This window comes from Manacus candei, unplaced genomic scaffold, assembly GCF_025592945.1.
Source record: "Manacus candei isolate 608988 ecotype Guabito, Panama unplaced genomic scaffold, ASM2559294v1 h1tg000041l, whole genome shotgun sequence".
NCBI classification, from domain to species: Eukaryota; Metazoa; Chordata; class Aves; order Passeriformes; family Pipridae; genus Manacus; species Manacus candei.
This window is the reverse complement of record NW_026138089.1, coordinates 4,756,955-4,775,816: the sequence shown is the minus strand read 5'-3', so window position 1 is coordinate 4,775,816 and position 18,862 is coordinate 4,756,955. Positions and strand designations below refer to the sequence as shown.

At 40.5% G+C, this 18,862-nt stretch overlaps 1 protein-coding gene across 1 annotated transcript in view; it reads right to left on the bottom strand.

Annotated features, from left to right (window-relative positions):
* RPS6KA3 (ribosomal protein S6 kinase A3) overlaps positions 1-17,725 on the bottom strand; it is a 76,805-nt gene extending 59,080 nt beyond the window's left edge. The window contains exons 1-2 of the mRNA XM_051794881.1: positions 17,486-17,725; positions 4,331-4,387 (exon numbers count right to left, since the gene is read on the bottom strand). Coding sequence (XP_051650841.1) covers positions 4,331-4,387; positions 17,486-17,557 — 129 coding nt within the window. The 5' untranslated portion in view covers positions 17,558-17,725. The remainder of the gene's footprint in view (positions 1-4,330; positions 4,388-17,485) is intronic.
* Between the last annotated feature and the right edge of the window lie 1,137 nt (positions 17,726-18,862).

The window sequence follows — 18,862 nt, the reverse complement described above, 5'->3', positions numbered from 1 at the left end:
AAAAAATTGACAAAACATGCACAGAAAATTGAAATGTAAAGGTTATACCAGCAAGAGTAATGATGATCAAAAACAATCATCAGAAATAGTCATTGTTAACACACATGACTATTCCTGAAACTGGAAATTGCTACTGAGCATCCAAACAGGAATATCCAACAGAAGTTTAGAGCAGTCCTGAAGCAGTGCTTCAACTTGCCAAAATGGAGGCAAGGTTTCTGAAACTAAGAGTTCTTACTAGTACAATGCTGTAGTATTTAAAACTGAGGTGAAACTAAACATCAGTTAAAGCCTCTGTCAAATGTTTTCAAGTTTAAAAATTTGTCAATTTGATTATGCTTTTTTTCTGAATTACTTCATTATAACATTTTTATCTTTCATTATTTTAATGGATGGTGATACAATAAATGAGATTACCCCAGATTACTCTGGTTTGATATTACTGCTCGAGTGATGGTGCCTGTTTTGCCCATGGTTGTAATCGGTGAACAATCTCCCTCCTCTTATTTCAACATCCCTTCTCTCCCCCCCACTGACCAGTGTTTTATAGATTCACAGTAAATTGTACAGTATTTGTGCACATAAAATACAGAATCTCAACATTATTACTACATACAATTGACTGATCAAATTCAGTACTTCAGCAAAGAAACTATACTGTCACATGCTTCAGATTATTCTTCCAATGTATCTTGAAGCCTTTCCTGAGATCACACTTACCTTATAAACTCTCCTATTAAAATACTGATTGGCAAGACAAAGGTCTTAATTTTCATCTCTCCTGACTGCAAATAGATGTTTTATTTAAATTCTACTATAGAACAATAAATGAAAAAGACCTTTTTAACTACTGACTTTGCAAGCCTTTCTTACACTACCTTTTGACTACCCACTGATTAGAGTCACTGTTACCTTAGTTATATATTTTTAGTAAGAAGATGACAGCTACTGAGACAGTTTTTTAATCACCCAGATCAGAATATTTTAATATGTTGCATTATGATTTAGTTCTAGTTAATTCTACATATGCTATAATTCTGCTTATTTAAAAGTGGGGTTTTGTTTAAAGTTTTACCAAAGCATACAACAAGTTAAGTGTAATAATATTACCCTACTACCTCCATTGAAGAGAGGTTCATTGCAAGTTTCAGCCTGAATAGGTTCTACTCCTGCCTGTACTGTAAAAAAGTAATCTTTAGTCCCTGCAGGTTACCAAAACCAAATACACCTGAGCTTTTCTGCAACTGACAAAGCCTTGTTGAAAAAAAACTTCTCACAAATTCTTGGAACCTAATATTTTTGTGTATGCTTGATAATTATGCTTAAGCTAATAGAGTGCAAGGGTAATACACAGGTTGTACCAAGTGTCCTGTCAGCTAAATTGAATTCAGATAAAGAACATAACAAAGAACAGCACACACACGATATGCTCTTCACATACATACGAAATAAGAAGCTACTTGCTGGACTAGCTGCAGTTTCTGGTTAGCTTTAACTAGTAATAAAGCATGTAGCATGACTGTAACAGCTCAAAACAATTGATTTGCTCAGTTAATTTACTCAATCTCTATGGACACAGAGATACAGAAAGCAATGGCAGGTAGCACAAGAGTGAGAAAGGTAGCAAATAGAAAGCTTTAAATAGCTTCCTCTCTTTCAGTAATGTTCACTTAAGCTTTCACATTAGCTCAAGCTTCAGCCAGCTGTTCTTACACTTATTTCCTGCTGGTCACAGATCATTTGTGAGATATATTAGATATAAAATGTTGACAAGCTATAAAGTCAGATATAACCAGTATACTTGCTGTAATAAAACCAGACTACTGAATGATACCCCTTCTAAGAGAAGGACTTTGAATCATACAGGATCTCGGATTCCTCAGAAACAGATATTGTTACAGGTCCTGGTTTTCTTAAAACAAGCCACAAATTTGAATCAAACCTATGCAACTCAGGCTCTCATGTCAATTAACTCCACTTTTGACCAAAAGAACAGGGCTGTAATGAAACAAAATTTATCTTCTGATAAACAGAATACTAGAGAGTGTACCTATGTAGTTAGAACTGTGTTAGGCTTTAATATTTATTTAAATTTCTTATCAGGTTTGCACAGAAAAAGGATGCAGATTTCAAGTTTTCACCTCTTCTATCTCCACAGGACTATGGCAACTCTCTATTCTGAGCTTGCATCCTTTACACACCCACCAAAATATTTTGTCCTCTTACCTGATATGCTAATACACCCTAGGCCTGCCCTCATTTACAGCTGAGAAATTCCATAAATTGTCAGCAACCCTGTAAGTGCTCTAAGTTCATTTCAGTGCAAAGTTAAACAGAAGAACTTAAATGAGCTTCAGTGGTATTTTAAAATTAAGCTTTTATGTTGTGCACTCACAGAATATCACAGCCCAGCTGAAATAGTATTTTATCAGCTGACTGACAGCACAGGTTAGCTTCCAGCTATAGGTGACTGAGCAGCTGGAATAACTTCTTGTTTAAAAGACACTAGATTATTTTACACCGTTATTGGCAATCTTTTACTCAGCACAGCCTAGAAATAAACACAAAATATGTTCTTAAAATACTGGTCTGAGGCATTAAAAAGGTAAAACAATCTTAACCAAGTAGCTCAAGCATGACAGAAAGAGTATTAGAAAAATGTTTTAATTTTGTGCTGGTCACACTGTGTTAAAATCAGTTGCTCACCAAAAGAATTAGCAGTTCGGAAATGTCTGAAGGCAATACAGGAAAACACTTGTAAGTAATAGTGCAGTTATCATATATTGAGAGAGAAGTTTCATAGTTGTGAGGGGTTAACCTCTGGGCTGCCAGACACCCAGCTAGCCACTCTCTCACTTCCCCTTCTCAATAAGACATGTGGAAAAAATAAGGTGAAGAAAAGCTCATGAATTGAGATAAGAACAGGGACATCACTCACCAATCACTATCATGGGCAAAACAGTCCCAACTTTGGTAAAATTTATTTAATTCATTGCTAATTAGAGTAGGATAGTGAGAAACAAAGAAAAAGCTGAAAACACCTTTCCACCTTCTTTTCAGGCTGAACTTTGCTCCTTTATTCTCCACCCTTCTGCCTCTAGAGCAGGTGGAATGGGAATTGCTGTCAGTTTGTAACACTGTGCTGCTTCTTCCTCAGTTTCCCCCTCTCCAGGGTCCTTCTGATGAGCTACAGCTGTTCGAGCACTGCTCCAGCATGGGTCCTTTTCCATGGAGTACAGCTCTTCAGGAATGGACTGCTCCAGCATGAGTCTCCCACAGGCTGCACTTCCTTCCAGAAAACGTGCTCCTCTCCATAGGCTGCAGCTCCTGCCAGTAGCCTCCTCCAGAGTGGGCTCTCCACAGGCTGGAGCTTCCTTCAGGGCACATCCCCCTGCTCCAGTGTGGAGTCCTTCACAGCCTGCAGGGTGGATATCTTCTCCACTGTAATCCTCCAGTGGGCTGCAGGTGCACAGCCTGCCTCCCCATCGTCTTTTCCAGGACTGCAGTCTACACTATATTAGAACAAATTATCTTCTCCTAGTGTTGCCTTCTAAACACACAAATACTGTTCCTTTCTTACTCTTTAACACTGCACTACTTCAGTCATGTCAGCACTTGCCTTGTTTCTTCACCTTTTGTTAAAGACAGCAGTGCCTTGGTGCTATGAGGAGGAACCAAGATGCAATGCCAGCATACAAATCCTGAACTCCAACCACATACGGAGCTCCAAAAACAGTGTTTTATTGGTGAGGCCATTTATCACCAGATTTCAGTCAGCTAGTACTCTCGAACACAAAACTACAGGCAAACTTCATGTTTGACAAAAGTCACAGTCATCACAACAAGAAAACTGAACTCAGTGGGATCTTCACATTATGAAATTTTGTAAACTGCAAGTTTGACAAGGAGATAATGCACTTTAAAAAATTATCACAGTCAGGAAGGTTCATTGATCTTCTCTTTAGTAGCAGTCTCTATTTTCAAGAAGGCTAGGTTAAGAATTCTTTCAACTAATGCCTCTCAGTAACAAGTGCAATGGAAACTACACTTTCACAGTTCTTCACCCTTGACCTTCCCCTGAAAGACTATTGCAAGCTGAAGGCAGAAAGGAATATGAGGTATGAGCTTTTAGAACAAACAGTAGGATACCAAACCAGATGAGAGTCAGGGAGAAAGAACCTCTCTCAAAAATATTAGGATCCTAGATTGCACTCCATGTCCAGTAAACCTAAACAACCAAACATTAGTGGCAAACTGCCTGTAAATGAAGTGATGTCAGTGTGACCCAATAGTGTGCTACCTATCTTTATTACAAGCATGCTTTACTCACAGTTTGTGGGTTGATATCATCTTCTCCCATAGGTTCATCCACAATTTGCTGTCCATTCTGTAAAAAACAAGACACAGCAAGTTACAAGAAATGCTGAATACAAGTACAGAAATAAATATATTGCAGATGTGCTATCACAGCATGCTGCTGTACAGGATCAAGTGCTTTCTTCTTAATATTGTCTAAAAACAGGTAATTGAAAGTAAACATGAAAAACTGCACACTGCTGGCATACAATACCACTCTTGCCTTTACCCTTATGAATAATCAAACTGGATGAAGTCACAGTAAGAAATATATAAAACAATCTAGCATTTGAAGCCTCACTACTACATAGCTGGACATTACTTTCCATTACTACAACTTCTGCAAACCAGTTAAACCTGATGAAGACTGAACAGTAAAAAGCCACAACAAAAAATAGATAAACAGGTTCTTTCTAAGAGTGAGACCTTGGCAAGTCAGTCTTTACCTTCAAGAAAATTTATAACTATAGTATAGCCTTAGAAAAATAATGAATGCAATGCGAGTTTTATTAGCCAGCATTTCCTATTTTCTGTACTTTCCTAAGGACCATTCTAACAAGGCATACAGAAATAGGTTTTTGAATTTGAAATTTAGCCATAAAGTTCTAAAAAGTCTTAAAAACCTTGTGAGTCAACAAGTGCTTTCTTTTTCTTGACAGTGATACTATACTCAGAGAATCTCTCAGAGGTGTTTTTCCCTGAAAGACTTCGAATGACTTTGCTTACACAACAAACATGAGTATTAGCAAGATGTAAGCAAAAGGGACTATTTCCTAAGTTATGGTATGGGGTATCACCTGGGACATTAAGTCTTAGTTTGCTCCAAAAGTTTAACAGCAATTCAGTATGATTTTAGAAACAAATGAAAAACTGTTACAAATGGTTACCTTTTCCATTACCACCAGAGGCAGAATTCAAGTTTATTTGTGCATTAGAGAACACAAAGTCTAATTAATCTATTTTTTCAAAACTTAATTTACTTAAGAGTTACATACATGTCTAGGTATTTTCTAGACATTAGAAAGTTAATAAAAGCTGCTCAGAAATTCAGAGATCTTTGCTTCATTCTACACCTTCCTTTCCACTGCTAAGTTTTTCAGACTTCTTGTTCGGAATCCTAGCATTCTTCTGTAATGACTTCTGATTAATACAGTCTTCTAGCTCGCATATGGCTGGAGGAGAGTCTTTTATATGTGACAGATTAAATACTAACCACTTAGGAATTCTAATTTTCAGATATTGCAAGCACACTGGGTGTGCCATAAGAGGATTACTTGCTCTCTAACAGGTTTTCTCCTGAGCATTTTTTTTTGCTAGAAGATGCAGCTGGATAAAGCTAAATTAGAAGAATGAAGGATTTCTCAAATACGACACAGGTGCATTGAGGGGTCTTTAGGGTGGTGTTTCTTCGGTTTTTTTGCTGTTGTTTTTTTGTTTGTTTTGTTTAGGGGCTGGGGAGAGGAAGATGATTGGTCTTCTGACTGTCTTTCCAGTGCAGAGATTTGACACATGGTAGCAGTGCTATTTTCTAATCTTTCCTGGCTTCAGGAAGATACTAGAGACTTCTGGCATGACTACAGTCTACTCTAGAAGTCATCCTTCCATGACAGAGGACAAGAAACCAGTTTCACAGCTTAGTACAGCGATGAATATAAGCTTTAAAAGCTGCCTCAGTTAAGGGCAGTCAGTACAACCTTCTAGTTGTACAGCTCAGGGTCATTTTATAAGATGATGCTCCAAAAAGCCCACATTCGCCTTGCTATAGCATCTTTTACTTATGTACAGACAGTGAATATTGTACTATCTTTCCTTAAGATACATAAAAAGTTGAAATTATCAAACAGATGATCAGAAAAGTACCAGTTTAGCTAAGTAACAGAAATGAGTGCTTAAATAATTTTTTTTACAGGGAAGCATATTGTCTATACATTTATCATTATCACCAAGGCCACAAGTCACATACTTTCCCTCTTCTCAAATCTATGTCATATATTTAAATTATCATCTGTATTTTAGCTACACATCTCTACAGTCTGTTCATGTTACAAGAAAGTTTCCCAAGTATCTTGTCAATCAGGAAAAAAAAAAAACCTGAGAAAACCAGTAGGAACAAATAAGACAATTGACTTCAGCTGGAAAGGAGGAGTCTATAATGTTCTAACAAGTACTGATGGCTAAACTCTGGGGCCTAAAATAGGGCAATTTGTGTATCAAAACCATGTGCTCTAAACTGACTGCACAGGCAAATTTTTAGAAATAGTGATTCCTGCTACAACAATCATTCTGCTGAATAATAATAATAACTACAGGTTAAGTAAGAATTTACCACACAGTAAGCTTTAGGCTTTCACGTGTACTATTTTAAGAGAACTGAAACTAGTTGAAAGTGAAACCCATATCAGAAACTTGAGACAATCCCTTCAAAGACAAAAAGGCGAGATCAACCTCTGTTTTTAAAAAGGCTCTAATTTTCAACCTCACTGACTTTTTCAACAGTCAACCAGAAAAACCACAGCAAACTTCTGCAAAACGAACGGTTTTGCACAATCTCATTTCCGGTTTAACCCTGCACTGCTTTCAGTAACTTTTCAGTTGAATTCGAGCAATGCATTCGAAACACACTCATTGGAACTAGGAACAAACTCAAGAAATCAGCATGTGTGCCATGCAATCATGTCTGAGCCAGATCACTGGATTAGCAAGATCTTTTTAAATAGGTCTACCCAAGCAATGATTATGCTAAGGGAATCACTGGATGGTAGAACCAGTTTTTCTCAGAGCAGTCAGAGCCATGAAAAGAAGAATATGTATATATGATTTACGGTTTGCCAGTATGTGATACCATTAAATGGAAAGCAGCTGTGTATTCACAAAGTCTACAAAGCATACTGTCTTTCTTATGAGTTAAAATGCAAAGCCAAAAGGTTCCTATCAGATATTTAAACCACTGTGGAGTGAGGAGGTCAGCAGCATGCTTAAGAGGTGAGCAAATGAAACACATTTCGTTTTACTGGGTGTAGACTCCCTCTAGTATTTAACTACAACCAAGGGCATGTCTCGATGACATAACAGATTGGAAGCAGATACAACAGTCTGATGAATCCAGAATAAGAGAGGGCTGAATATATCTTTCACATTCTCAGATTAGTCTAATTCAAAAGACAGAGACTCTAGATCCTGATTACTTTTCAGCTGCACTCCTCCAATAGCAGGACACTAAGCAAGAATGAATCAAACATCTGGCTATTTCCAGTACCCTGGTTCCAAAAGTAAAACATATTTCAGATGACAGCACAAGTATAAGAAAAATAACAGAAAAGGTCCACAGAAAATGAATTTATGTCAATGAAAGGAGGGTGCACATCCCTTAGAAAGGCAACCTACAAAATGCTCTTCCAATCCACTCCAATTCCACTTTCTATTCTGTTTTCCAGAAACATTTTTCATGTTAAGTTAGCTACAAATTTGGCTTCCCAAAGCTTTTAAACCTGTTGCTATATCTCACTAAATTAGTAGAAATCAATACTTAAAACACAGTTGGGTTCCAACAGTTTTCTTGAATGCATGTGGACAGGAACACAAACAGACCCTACAGGTTCTCTAACCAGGCAGAAAGCAGACAAACATCAGGGAATCTGCATCAGGCAGCTAGTACATGAATGTCCCCCATACGAATTGACAGAACCTCTGATGTGAAAGTCAACCACCAATATTTCTAGCAATGAAAAATTACAGGTTTAAACCCACAGAACTCTTAGCATATAATCAAGTACTCAATTTTCCTGGAAGAAAGACATTTTAAAGAAAGCTTTTTGAGATCCATATTGTTTCACTTCTTGACCGGTAATTGCTCCCATAAAAACCTGCACTGCAGGGACCATGAGGTAGGAAGCAGGGGCATATGTTAAGGTATTGGTACTCAGAAAATACAATTGTACCAAATCCTTCTTAAGAAAGAAGTACATCAAAAAATGTAGCCCACATCCCACCCACAATCAATTCACCACATCCTGTGAAGCAGTGAATATCCTGCACTTTACACACTACACCTATATATTGATCTGCAAGTCATAATGTCACTTGGATACATAATTAAAAAAAAAAAATTACAACATTTATTGCAAGAGATGCAATTCATCTCAAAAGTCCTGCAAAACTATACTATCTTGGGCACCTGCACAATAAACCTAATGCTTTTCCCATCTATCCTCCGAATTAGTACCGGACCCACAGGAGTAATTTTGTATATAAAATGCACCATCTAGAATCACAAATATAGTTTGAACTTATCAATCTGGGACAGGATATCTCTATTTAATAATAATATCAGGCACCCATCACTCCAATTACACAGTGTTTTTTTACAGGTATCTAAACCGTATTAATTGAAATATTAAGTGGGCAAATAATTATGTTTCCCATAGTACTAACTTTTCCTATTTTACCATTATTTTCATCAATAATATTATAGATAGTATCCACTTGAAGTTTTTAGATTCAGTTTAGTATCTCCATTCTTACATTCTGTTCGCAAATTGAAGTTCCACTAATTTGGACTTACCTTGCTAAACTTTATGTTCTTTTCTACAGTCTAAAAGGAATTTTTTTTGAAGGACATGTTTGCCCCCAAACTTTCTTTGATATTAGACACCACCAAGTATCTTTTTCCACCCCAAAAATGTCTCTCCTTTGCATTTAGACTATTGCTAGACTATTATGGGATGTTTAAGTATTCTTTCTGCCAAAAATTTTAACTTCTTTACCCAACTATATTTGTCAGCTTTTTAAAAACCCCTTATGAAAATGATACCAGTTTTGGCTTTTGGAATAATTTGTCAGCTATTAAACTCAACGTTACCTAATTGCACATATTGGTCTTGAGCATATAAATTAGTAACCAGTCCTTATACTAGTAACAGAGTTCAGTATACTATGTAACTATTTACTTTTCCTTGTAATTGGGGCCCTTTAGCAGAGCCATAAAACCAAATTAAGACATAATTTTAAAAGTGTTATATTCTCAGGCTTAACAATTGGATACATCAAGAATTATAACTGCCTGTTAGTGCACGATAATGCTTTGAGTGCACAAATAAGAAAAAAAACCAACACCCAAGACGTCCAAATCAGACCATGTAAAAACTGTTACTAGAAGTTTCAACATGTCAATCAATGAGTAACACAGGCGATGAAGTTACTCTCAGGTAACTCCTACTTTTCAGCTACCAAAACTTCCAGACTTACCCAACAACTTCTAAGCATGGTTATAAGATTTAAACACACAAACTTCCAGTATTATTTACTGCTTAGTCATTAAACACTGGGCATATATGGATCTGAGCACTTACTCTCTGGTGTTTTCAAGGGACTCTCCACTGACAAACAAAGCTCAAGAGCCGTGAGGTCCTTGAACAGAGGAAAGCTATAACAATGCTTCTGGCTTGTTTCAAAGCTGCAGTATTCCCACTGAAACATTCTTAACAAACTTGCTGTTCACAACACAAGGCACTGTGTGCAACTACATTCTGTAAAAATCTTTCAAACTGTACAGGCTCAAACTTGCTATTCTAAGCAGCAATGAGCTACCCTGAGAAAAAATTTGTAGGTCCGCAAAAAGATAGTTGAAAATAGACTGAGAAAGCCTTAAGAGGTCATCCACTCTATGCACCAAGGCATGATCAGCTATTTCTATAATGTTGCTCACAAGATGTTTATGTCTAAGCCCTTCTTAAATCTTCAGCAGTTTTCACAATCTACTCCAGTACTTAAATAAAATATAAGGCTTTAATAGGATCTGAATTAATGACTTGTGCCCTAACTCCTGAGCTGTGAAGCCACACAGATCCAAAGCACTTACCTAAATCCTGACCTGATTAAAATTGACTAGATGTAAATAGCAGAAGTGAGTTATCATCTTAGACTTCTTTAGCTGTTCTCTCATAGCATATATTCAATACATTTTGCATATACTGTTAGAAATAGCACACGCAAAATTAAAAACACAATTTTTTTAAAGAATCAAAAAACTAAAAAAATGAGTCTTTGATGCTGTGAAACATCAAATTACTGCAAGTATTTCTTTTACATAAAACTTTGTTACTTCAGGTTCTACGATGTCCATATAATTTATTCTGAACTTTATTGACTAAGGTGACTGACTTCTTCCTTTGTTGAGTATTAAAAGAAAAAACAGGATGTTGAAACTTGCCTCTCCATAGACAATCAACCTCAGATAAAAGCCATTAGCATGCAGATCATTTAGGTACAAACTTCCTTAAGTCAGGATACTTGGGCAACTTTAACTATGTGATTTCGTAAATCCTATCTACTTTACCACCTTCTTATCATCTAATATGACTCAAGAGTATAGTTTAACAATACAGAAAAGCAGTTCCCTTTCCTGCACTGCAATGCTTTCCTTGGCACTGGCACTTGTCCAGCACTGTGCCAAGTCAGGTCAGAAAAAGAAAACTAAAAAAGTTTGCAGCTCTCAGTGAGTTTAACTCTCTGAATTAACTCATCCTTAAGTCACACAAGTGCCACGACTCACCCAAGATGCTGGACATATACTATCATAAAATCTTTGTCCTAGCCAACCACTTCCTTACCTAAAACCAGCTCCAAATCACATGTGTTCAGGAAAAGAGGAAAAAAAAAAAAGACAAGGAAGCGAAAGTCTCACTTAGTTTCCTACCTGTACGAGCAGATAGGTGGTAAATTATTACACTTAACATGTCAATTCATCAACCTTAGTAAAACAAAACCAAAAAAACCCACATCACCTATTCTCTGTTCATCTGCTCCAAAGAGGAAGAAATATACATGTAGAAATCACTCCCTTCAATATATCCAACCACTGCTGCACATATAAAAAGAAAAGAATTCCTTCTCTGCTCACACGCATTACCCTAAGAGTGACTCCAGCACCGAGTGTACACACACCTATTACCACGGCCGTATTTGCATGAGAAGGCAGGTGCCTTCCCTGCCTCCTGCAGTCCCAGGCCCACTGAAAGCCCTGGGCTCCTGCCAAAGGGATGGGGGCACACAGAGGGGAGGATGTGCCAGGCCCTTCCTCTGCAAGCCGGGGCAGCCAACGGGCACAGCCGGGCTGTGCCACAATTCCTCATGTGGCAGACACAGGTTTTCAGACATGAGTTGGTTTCTCAGAACCTCTTTGCACAATAGATTACAAAGGCTGAAATTTAATACTGAAGTCAACTAAAGCATTACTCTTTCACGCTTATTTTATCATTTATTAATTTAATACATTCTGCTAAGAAGAGAGAATAAGCTACAGAACAACTTCACTATTTCCTAAAATTCCGGACTTCCGAGTTTTCTATATAACAAAAGTCAGCTGCAGGAAGACCAGAGGAGAAAGACACCCTGTTAAGTTAAAAGCATTGTTTCACATATAAGTCTAAGTTCTAGCAGTAACTAATTTTGGCAAACATGTTATGTAAGAAATAATACAAACAATATTCATCATGGTCTCTCACATCCTGAAACCACTACTTTTGAGTCTGCAGGAAAAAATGTATTTATTTTTCAAAGCTATGTATTGTTTGAAATTTAATATCACAATAAAATACCATTTCTTCACATATTCTGGATATACCTAAGCATGATTCAATATATAATTGCTTGAAACTAAATGATTTGAATTTTCTTTTAACACTTATTTTAATTTAATGGAACTGTAGAAACTGTGTCAGGAAAAAGACCTAGACAATAATAATGTATTTCTAAGACACATACTCATTTATATACAATTGAATGGCTCCACTCAATAAATGTATTAATTAATAATTAAAAAAAAATGGCAACACATTTCCTCTGAAAAGAGTTAAGTGGAGCATTAAGCATACCACAGGGGGTTCCTTGCATCAAAGACAACATATGGTAACTCTTACTGATAAGAATCAGCTCTCAGTAACTTTGTGGTCGAGTCACTGGAGTAGGTCCTGGAAATCAGAGTTCATCTCCCAGTTCTAGAAGATACTCCATGAATGATGCTAGGTGGGGTCACTAAGCTGTTGAGCCTCATTTTCCCATCTGTTACACAGGATTTTTTCTCCTCTCTATTTGGGTGAGGCATTTAATCTTATTTCAGGGAATAAGGAAAGAATAAGTAGCACAGTATCACGTATGCAAGCATATAGAACACCAAGTGTAGTAGTTTGTCTAAACTTAAAAATTCCCTGAAGAGATTCTAACTTACCCAGTTTTGCTGATTAAATTATTCCCCGTTTGAAAGTCACCAAGACCGAAAAAAATAATTACAAGATTTTATTCTTGCCTGAAAAACTGCTTAGAAGTTTCCTTATTGGAATATGGCTATTGTATTTGGGGAAAAACAAAACAAAAAACCAAAACACCACCCCCAATCAAACACCACAAAAAAACACAACCCCAAACCAGTTTCTTGAACGAGTTCTCAAAGCTGGTAGATCTGCCAACTGCCAAGATCAGTCAACACAAAGCTAATATTTTTGATGTGCAGAAATAATTAAACGCCCACCTCAGTCTATGTATCATTGTGACTCTAAGTCAAGCATTTCAAATGACAAACAACTCCAGTTAATGTGACAGATCACAATCAATTCAAACACAACAGACAAGCCTTTAAACTTCAGTCTGCTTACATCTATTTTGTATTGGATGTCCCAACCGGGGCAAGAAATATTGCCTGCGCTACAACAGACAAAAGAATAACAAGATAAGAACTGCCCATGTCATAAGAAAACTAATAGAACAAGCAAAAGTCAAACCCAACACCTTCACAAGGAAACCATGAGCTGCAGAGTGCACACAACAGTGCATGAAGGTACTGAACTCAACAGAGCAAAGTATCTGCCTGCTCCTACCCCACCCAGCTGGCTACAGGACATCAGTACTATGTCATGGAGTAGGACTGTGTTAACCAAAACACAGAGCAGGTAAAATGGTACCAATAAGGATATGAAAAAGCTGAAGAAAACCCACACACACCCCTAAACACTTTTCATGCAGATGATATTTTTCTCAGAAGTATTTACATATATATAACATCTGTTATCTATCACAGCAGTTTGTAGAATACAGAGTATATTACTTAGATGAGAATTAAATTTCCAATTCCCATTTTTAACCCCGTGTTAGAAAATGTCACCCCATAAATCAGTGAGAAACAGACTTCAGAATACACTGTACTGACAGCAGGTATGTAGGAGAGGTGATAGCCAAGTGCTGCAGAGAATTCTGCCTATAATGGAGAGACAACTAATAGTCTTCAAAATCCACAGAGACCAGTCCATTTAGGTGATTCCACTTTGGCTTTGGATTATTTACCTGTGTTGGCTATAGCAAATGTAAATATAGCCTTTGTTCCGGTGGAACACAAGTACTGCACTGATTACACAGACCAGTACAGAATGTGAAGAGACAATCACAGCCGCAGGCTCACGGCTACAGGTGGCAAGACATCAGACGAATTTCAGATTCCAGGCCAGAGGTATATATTGACATAGAGAATGTCACACTGACATCAAAATGAAATTACAAAGCAAAATTTAAATTATATCAGTTTCTTTAAAGCATCAGTATGACTATTATATGCTGCTGCCTCATCTCATGTTCAAATAACTGTGGATACAGAATATAAACCAGGAAATTTGTGAAGGGAGATTCATACCATCTATTTAGACACCTAAACAGGTGACCACAAATCCTGTCAAGAGCAGTGGAAAAAAATGAACTTTCTCCACAGCCAATTTAGAGCACCCAAATTAAAACTCCTAAAGATAGCTGTCACAAACGCTTCCAAGAAAGTCTAGCAAATGGCATCTCCTTACGATGGCCAGCTCTTTCTACATACTGGTGTCCAAAATTTGGCTGCCATAACTGTATTCATTCTATTCCAGTTGACATTAATATGCATAGCTGGGAGTACATACAGATCAAAGGATCAGGCTACTTATCAGGCATTCAAATACAAACTCAAATCATCAATACTCAATTTGCTCGAAAGCAAATGACTTGAAATAACAGGCATATTCTCACCATGAAAGAAAACCCCTAAGCTTGTTATGAATCTTGAGTAGACCCTGAGTCTATAAGAGACAGCATCATTCCACAGCTTTAAAGGTGCTGTGATTTAAAACAGGAAGCTTTAAACCCGAAACCACACATTACATAGACAAAATATTTTAAAAACAGTGTAACAACTTTACACATTGAAAAAGCTGTCAGAGATGCCATGTGGATCACTGACTTATTTACACCTTTAGAAACAGATGTCCTGCAAATGATCTCTGAAAACTATAAAGCCATATTTTATCTAAAAGAAAATTGTTTGCATTATTTCTTAAGAAAGACGACGTTCTATGGATCTGCTGTCCTGCACACCTAAGTTACAGCAGCTGTTTGTGGTTAACTACACTTCCAAAGTAAAGCAATTTAAAGGTATTCCAGTCCTCCTCCTAAATTTGCTCACACATCACAGAATATCACCTCCTTGGTGGTACCACAATAAATACAGGACTGCCCTGGGAAAGAAATATCAAATTAAAAACTCCATGAGTTGTTAAGACAAGGAAAGTGTCTGAGTTGAGTTTTAAAGCTTGATAATTTGTGATTCTATGTGGATAATACAGCAACCTACCAGGGTTGGTAAATCTTGTGCCAGCCACCGCGGTCACACAAGAAACCCAAATTAACTTTATACGGCGTAAAGAGTGGTTTTCCACTATCACTTCAACTAAGACTGAAATGTAACCAAGCTGTTATAAGCACAAGATGCATCTAATACTCCCATAGAAATGATCTTAGCTTCATGATCAACAAAACTCCACGAAAGCCAGGACACAAACTGGGATTAGACAGAACGGTGTCAACAAATCTGAGACACTAGCAGAAACTCTTTACTCAGTGTTACAGCTAAAGACCTTATTAGTACCAAACTATAACTGAAATCACAATGAGTTTCCAAGTGAATGTAAGAAATATTTTTGCTCAAGGACATTCGTGCAGCATAGGGTCTGTAATTAGAATATTGCTATGCTACACACAGACACAATTCATGCAAATCAAAAATTCAAGTGATGTATTTAGGTAGTTTGTTTATATATTTGACTTCAACTTATCTATTTTTATTAAAACTTCTTTTCCTGAAGACTCATTTCAGATAAGCAACTTGTCTAACTTTTTCCTCTTGAGTGTCATCTAAGAAGCTTTTACAGGTGCAGTCTGGTCTTTTCAAGAACTGAGTGTTTATTCTACACTAGGGCCTTAGAGTGCAAACCTGTCAGCTCATTGCTGTTTCATGTTTTCTTAGTAGTCCTAGAAATTCTTTGGTGATACACTACTGTAGATGCATGTCAATATGTTTAACTATTTTTTTTAGGAACAGGCAAAATACACTTGTTTCAAGAGGTTTATGAAAGCAGTTTAAAAACAAATCATGTCTCAAATACGCTAAAACAAGTAACATGCATGTACACACATTTCAAATAATGTACTCTATTTTGCTACCTATCCGGCACATATACTGTTCCTGAAGTTACACAAACTGCATGCAGTGAGCACGGAAGACTAAAGCAACAGTTAAGATCTTTTCTCTAAGTGATTAATTTAAGTGATCTCTCATAACCCTTCTGCCTCACCCTCAAGCATCACAGTACTATTGCAGTTACTCCCCATTTAAAAACAATCATCCAAGATTACCACTTCAGAAATCAGTGAATAACTAGCAAGAATTTAAAAGTAACTACAGTAACTGGCAAGAATTTGAAAAACATATCTGCCTGTCAGATCTGAACTGCAGGTTCTTCTCATCCCCAGAGATAAGTCCCTTCAAACAGAAGGATGACAAGACAAACATCAAAAGGACAAATACCGATACTGCAGAAACTCTGCATTGGTCTCTCTTCCTCACTAAGGAACAAGTCCTAACCTTGCGACTAATTATCGTGAGCTGGCCTGAGTCCACACCGTTCAAGAGCAGCATCACTTGAAGCAGTCTGGCTGCGTATCAGCTGGAGCCGATTCAGGTAGAAGCTGCACTGTCAGAAGAAGCTTTTTCTTTCCAGACAGGAGTCTGGTCGCAAACTAGCAGACGCATTGTGGGCTACTAGCAACTCACGGAGCAAGCACGACTGACTGTAGGTGTAGTGTTTACACAGATCCACACCAACACAGTAGTAGGGGAAAAATTAACATAACTGAAGCCTTCTATGGCCTCGGACGCAGGCGACTTTTAATTTCCAGCCGCTCTCATTATCCCAGCCTAGGAAAGCTGACACGCGTCCTGCCTAACAAGGGCAGGCGCACCACGCGAACGCCCCGCTACCGACAGCGGGAAACCCACACTGCGCGGCACCTCGGGGATGTTCCCAGCAACGCCGCCCAGCACAAAGCTTCACCCGTGCGAAACGGCCCTGCGGTTTCCCAAACGCTTGCGAAATTGCCGGCAAACCCCATCCTGCCGAGATAAGGGGGCAGCGGCACCGGGCGGGCACGGCCCTTGGCCGCCGCAGGGAGAGCGGCGGCACGGCGGGGGACACCGGGCACACGGCGGGGGGCACCGGGCACACGGCGGGGGGCACCGGGCACACGGCGGGGGGCACCGGGCACACGGCGGGGGGCACCGGGCACACGGCGGGGGGCACCGGGCACACGGCGGGGGGCACCGGGCACACGGCGGGGGGCAGGCCCGGCCCTCCTGCCCACCCCGGGCCCCACCGGCGGGGCCGCTCCGGGAAGGGAAACTCGCCGTGACAGTAATCAGACACCGCACTGGAACAAAAGCGCCCGGGCCGGCGGCCGCCGGGGAGGCAGGTTAACTCCCTCCCGGGAAAGGGGGCGGAAGGGGAGGGAGCGCGCCGGGAGCAGCCCGGTCCCGGGAAACACGCCCCGAGCCCCGGCCGGTGCCGGCCGTGAGTCAGTGCCCCGCGGAGGAAGCGGCGCGCAGGGGCCGGCGCTCGCCCCCCGCCGCCCGCCCGGTGCCCCCGCCGGGCCGCTGCCCCCCAGCACCGGCCCCGAAACCCCCGAGGAGGAAACTCTGCCCGTGCCCTGAGCGGCAGCGGCGGCAGCGGGAGCGCCGGTCCCGTCTCCTCCTCACAACTTTCCCCACAGCACCCCCCCGTACCTCGGTGCTGCTCTCGGCCGTGCTCTCCACAGCCATCTTCTGCCACGGGTCTGGCAGCTGCGCCAGGGGCATCTTCCCCGCCTGGCTCCCGCAGCCTCCGCGCTCCGCGTTCCCGCTCCCCGGCGGGGGCGGCGAGGCAGGCGGCGAGCGCTCGGGACAGCCCGGCCGGCTCCGGCGGCGGCTCCTACGGCGACTGCTGCTACCGCCGCCGCCGCGGTGCGCCCGTCCCTCCCCCGCGCCCTCCCCGCCGCCGGGCGGGGCCGCGCTGCACCCGCCCTCCCCGGCCCGCGCCGGCTTCCGCTCACGACATGGCGGCCGCCCGCCCGCGCCTGCGCCCCGGCAGCGCTGCCCAGGCGGTTCTTCGCACCGAGCGCCGTGAGGGCTTCGCACCCAGCGCCGCTGCACCGGGGGCTGCGGGAACCCCCCCGGGCTGGGGGGAGCGGGAGACACGCGGAATTTGTTTGCACGAACAGCAGCGCGGATGGAGGAGTTGGGACGCGTGTGGGATGCGGCGTAGTGCAGAATATCATTAGGCAAAAGAGGGAAAGGAATTAGGGTGTAGGAATTTGTTTTTGTAGCGATACCGTTTAAGTAGTAGTTTGACTGCGTGAGTAGGAGGTGCCTCGAAGCGGGAAAGTCATACTTCCACAGGCCAGGAGACGTGAAGATAAAGTCGTCAAACCCCCCCCCCCCCCGGGTTCTGAAAACAGCCCTTATTTTACTTTTTACCCTCAGCTGTTAGCTAGTACACAAACAGCTGACTTAAACATATACTGAGACGCACAGTGTATGCAGCGCTACATGGTTCTCTTAAAATGTTAAGCGCCGTAATAAACACCCATCCTTTAGCAACATCAGCTGGCTTGGCTGATGCTGAAGAATCCTTGAAACATTAGACCAGCAGCCGAAGGTGGGTGGGCACTGGTGTCAGGCTTCTTGCTGTAGAAGCCAAACTTTCCAGAACTGTTTGAGAAGGCCACTTGGTTTTCAAGAGCCCGCACTGTCCCAAAGCATTTGTGGATTTTGACAGGCCACGTGCTTTGTTCCATCCTTGGAAAAAAGTTAACATTCTTTAAATATTTGGAAGTCCTTTTTTTTTTTTTTTGAGTGGGAGGAATGGCAAGAGTGCTAGTAATTAAAAATGTGTGTGCATGCATGCACACACCACTGTGATGAACATGGGCTACTTCTGTTTCTGCTTGGTAGCATTTTTGATCCTACTTTATATTCATGTAAGCATGAATACCTATCTACAAAGAGGTACAGAAGAGTGGATAGGCAGTTGCTCATAATGACTCAGACTTCAGCTGGTCCTACAAGAGACTTCCATATCTGGAGTGAAAGGTCATAGTTGAATGATCACTTGAAGCCATCACC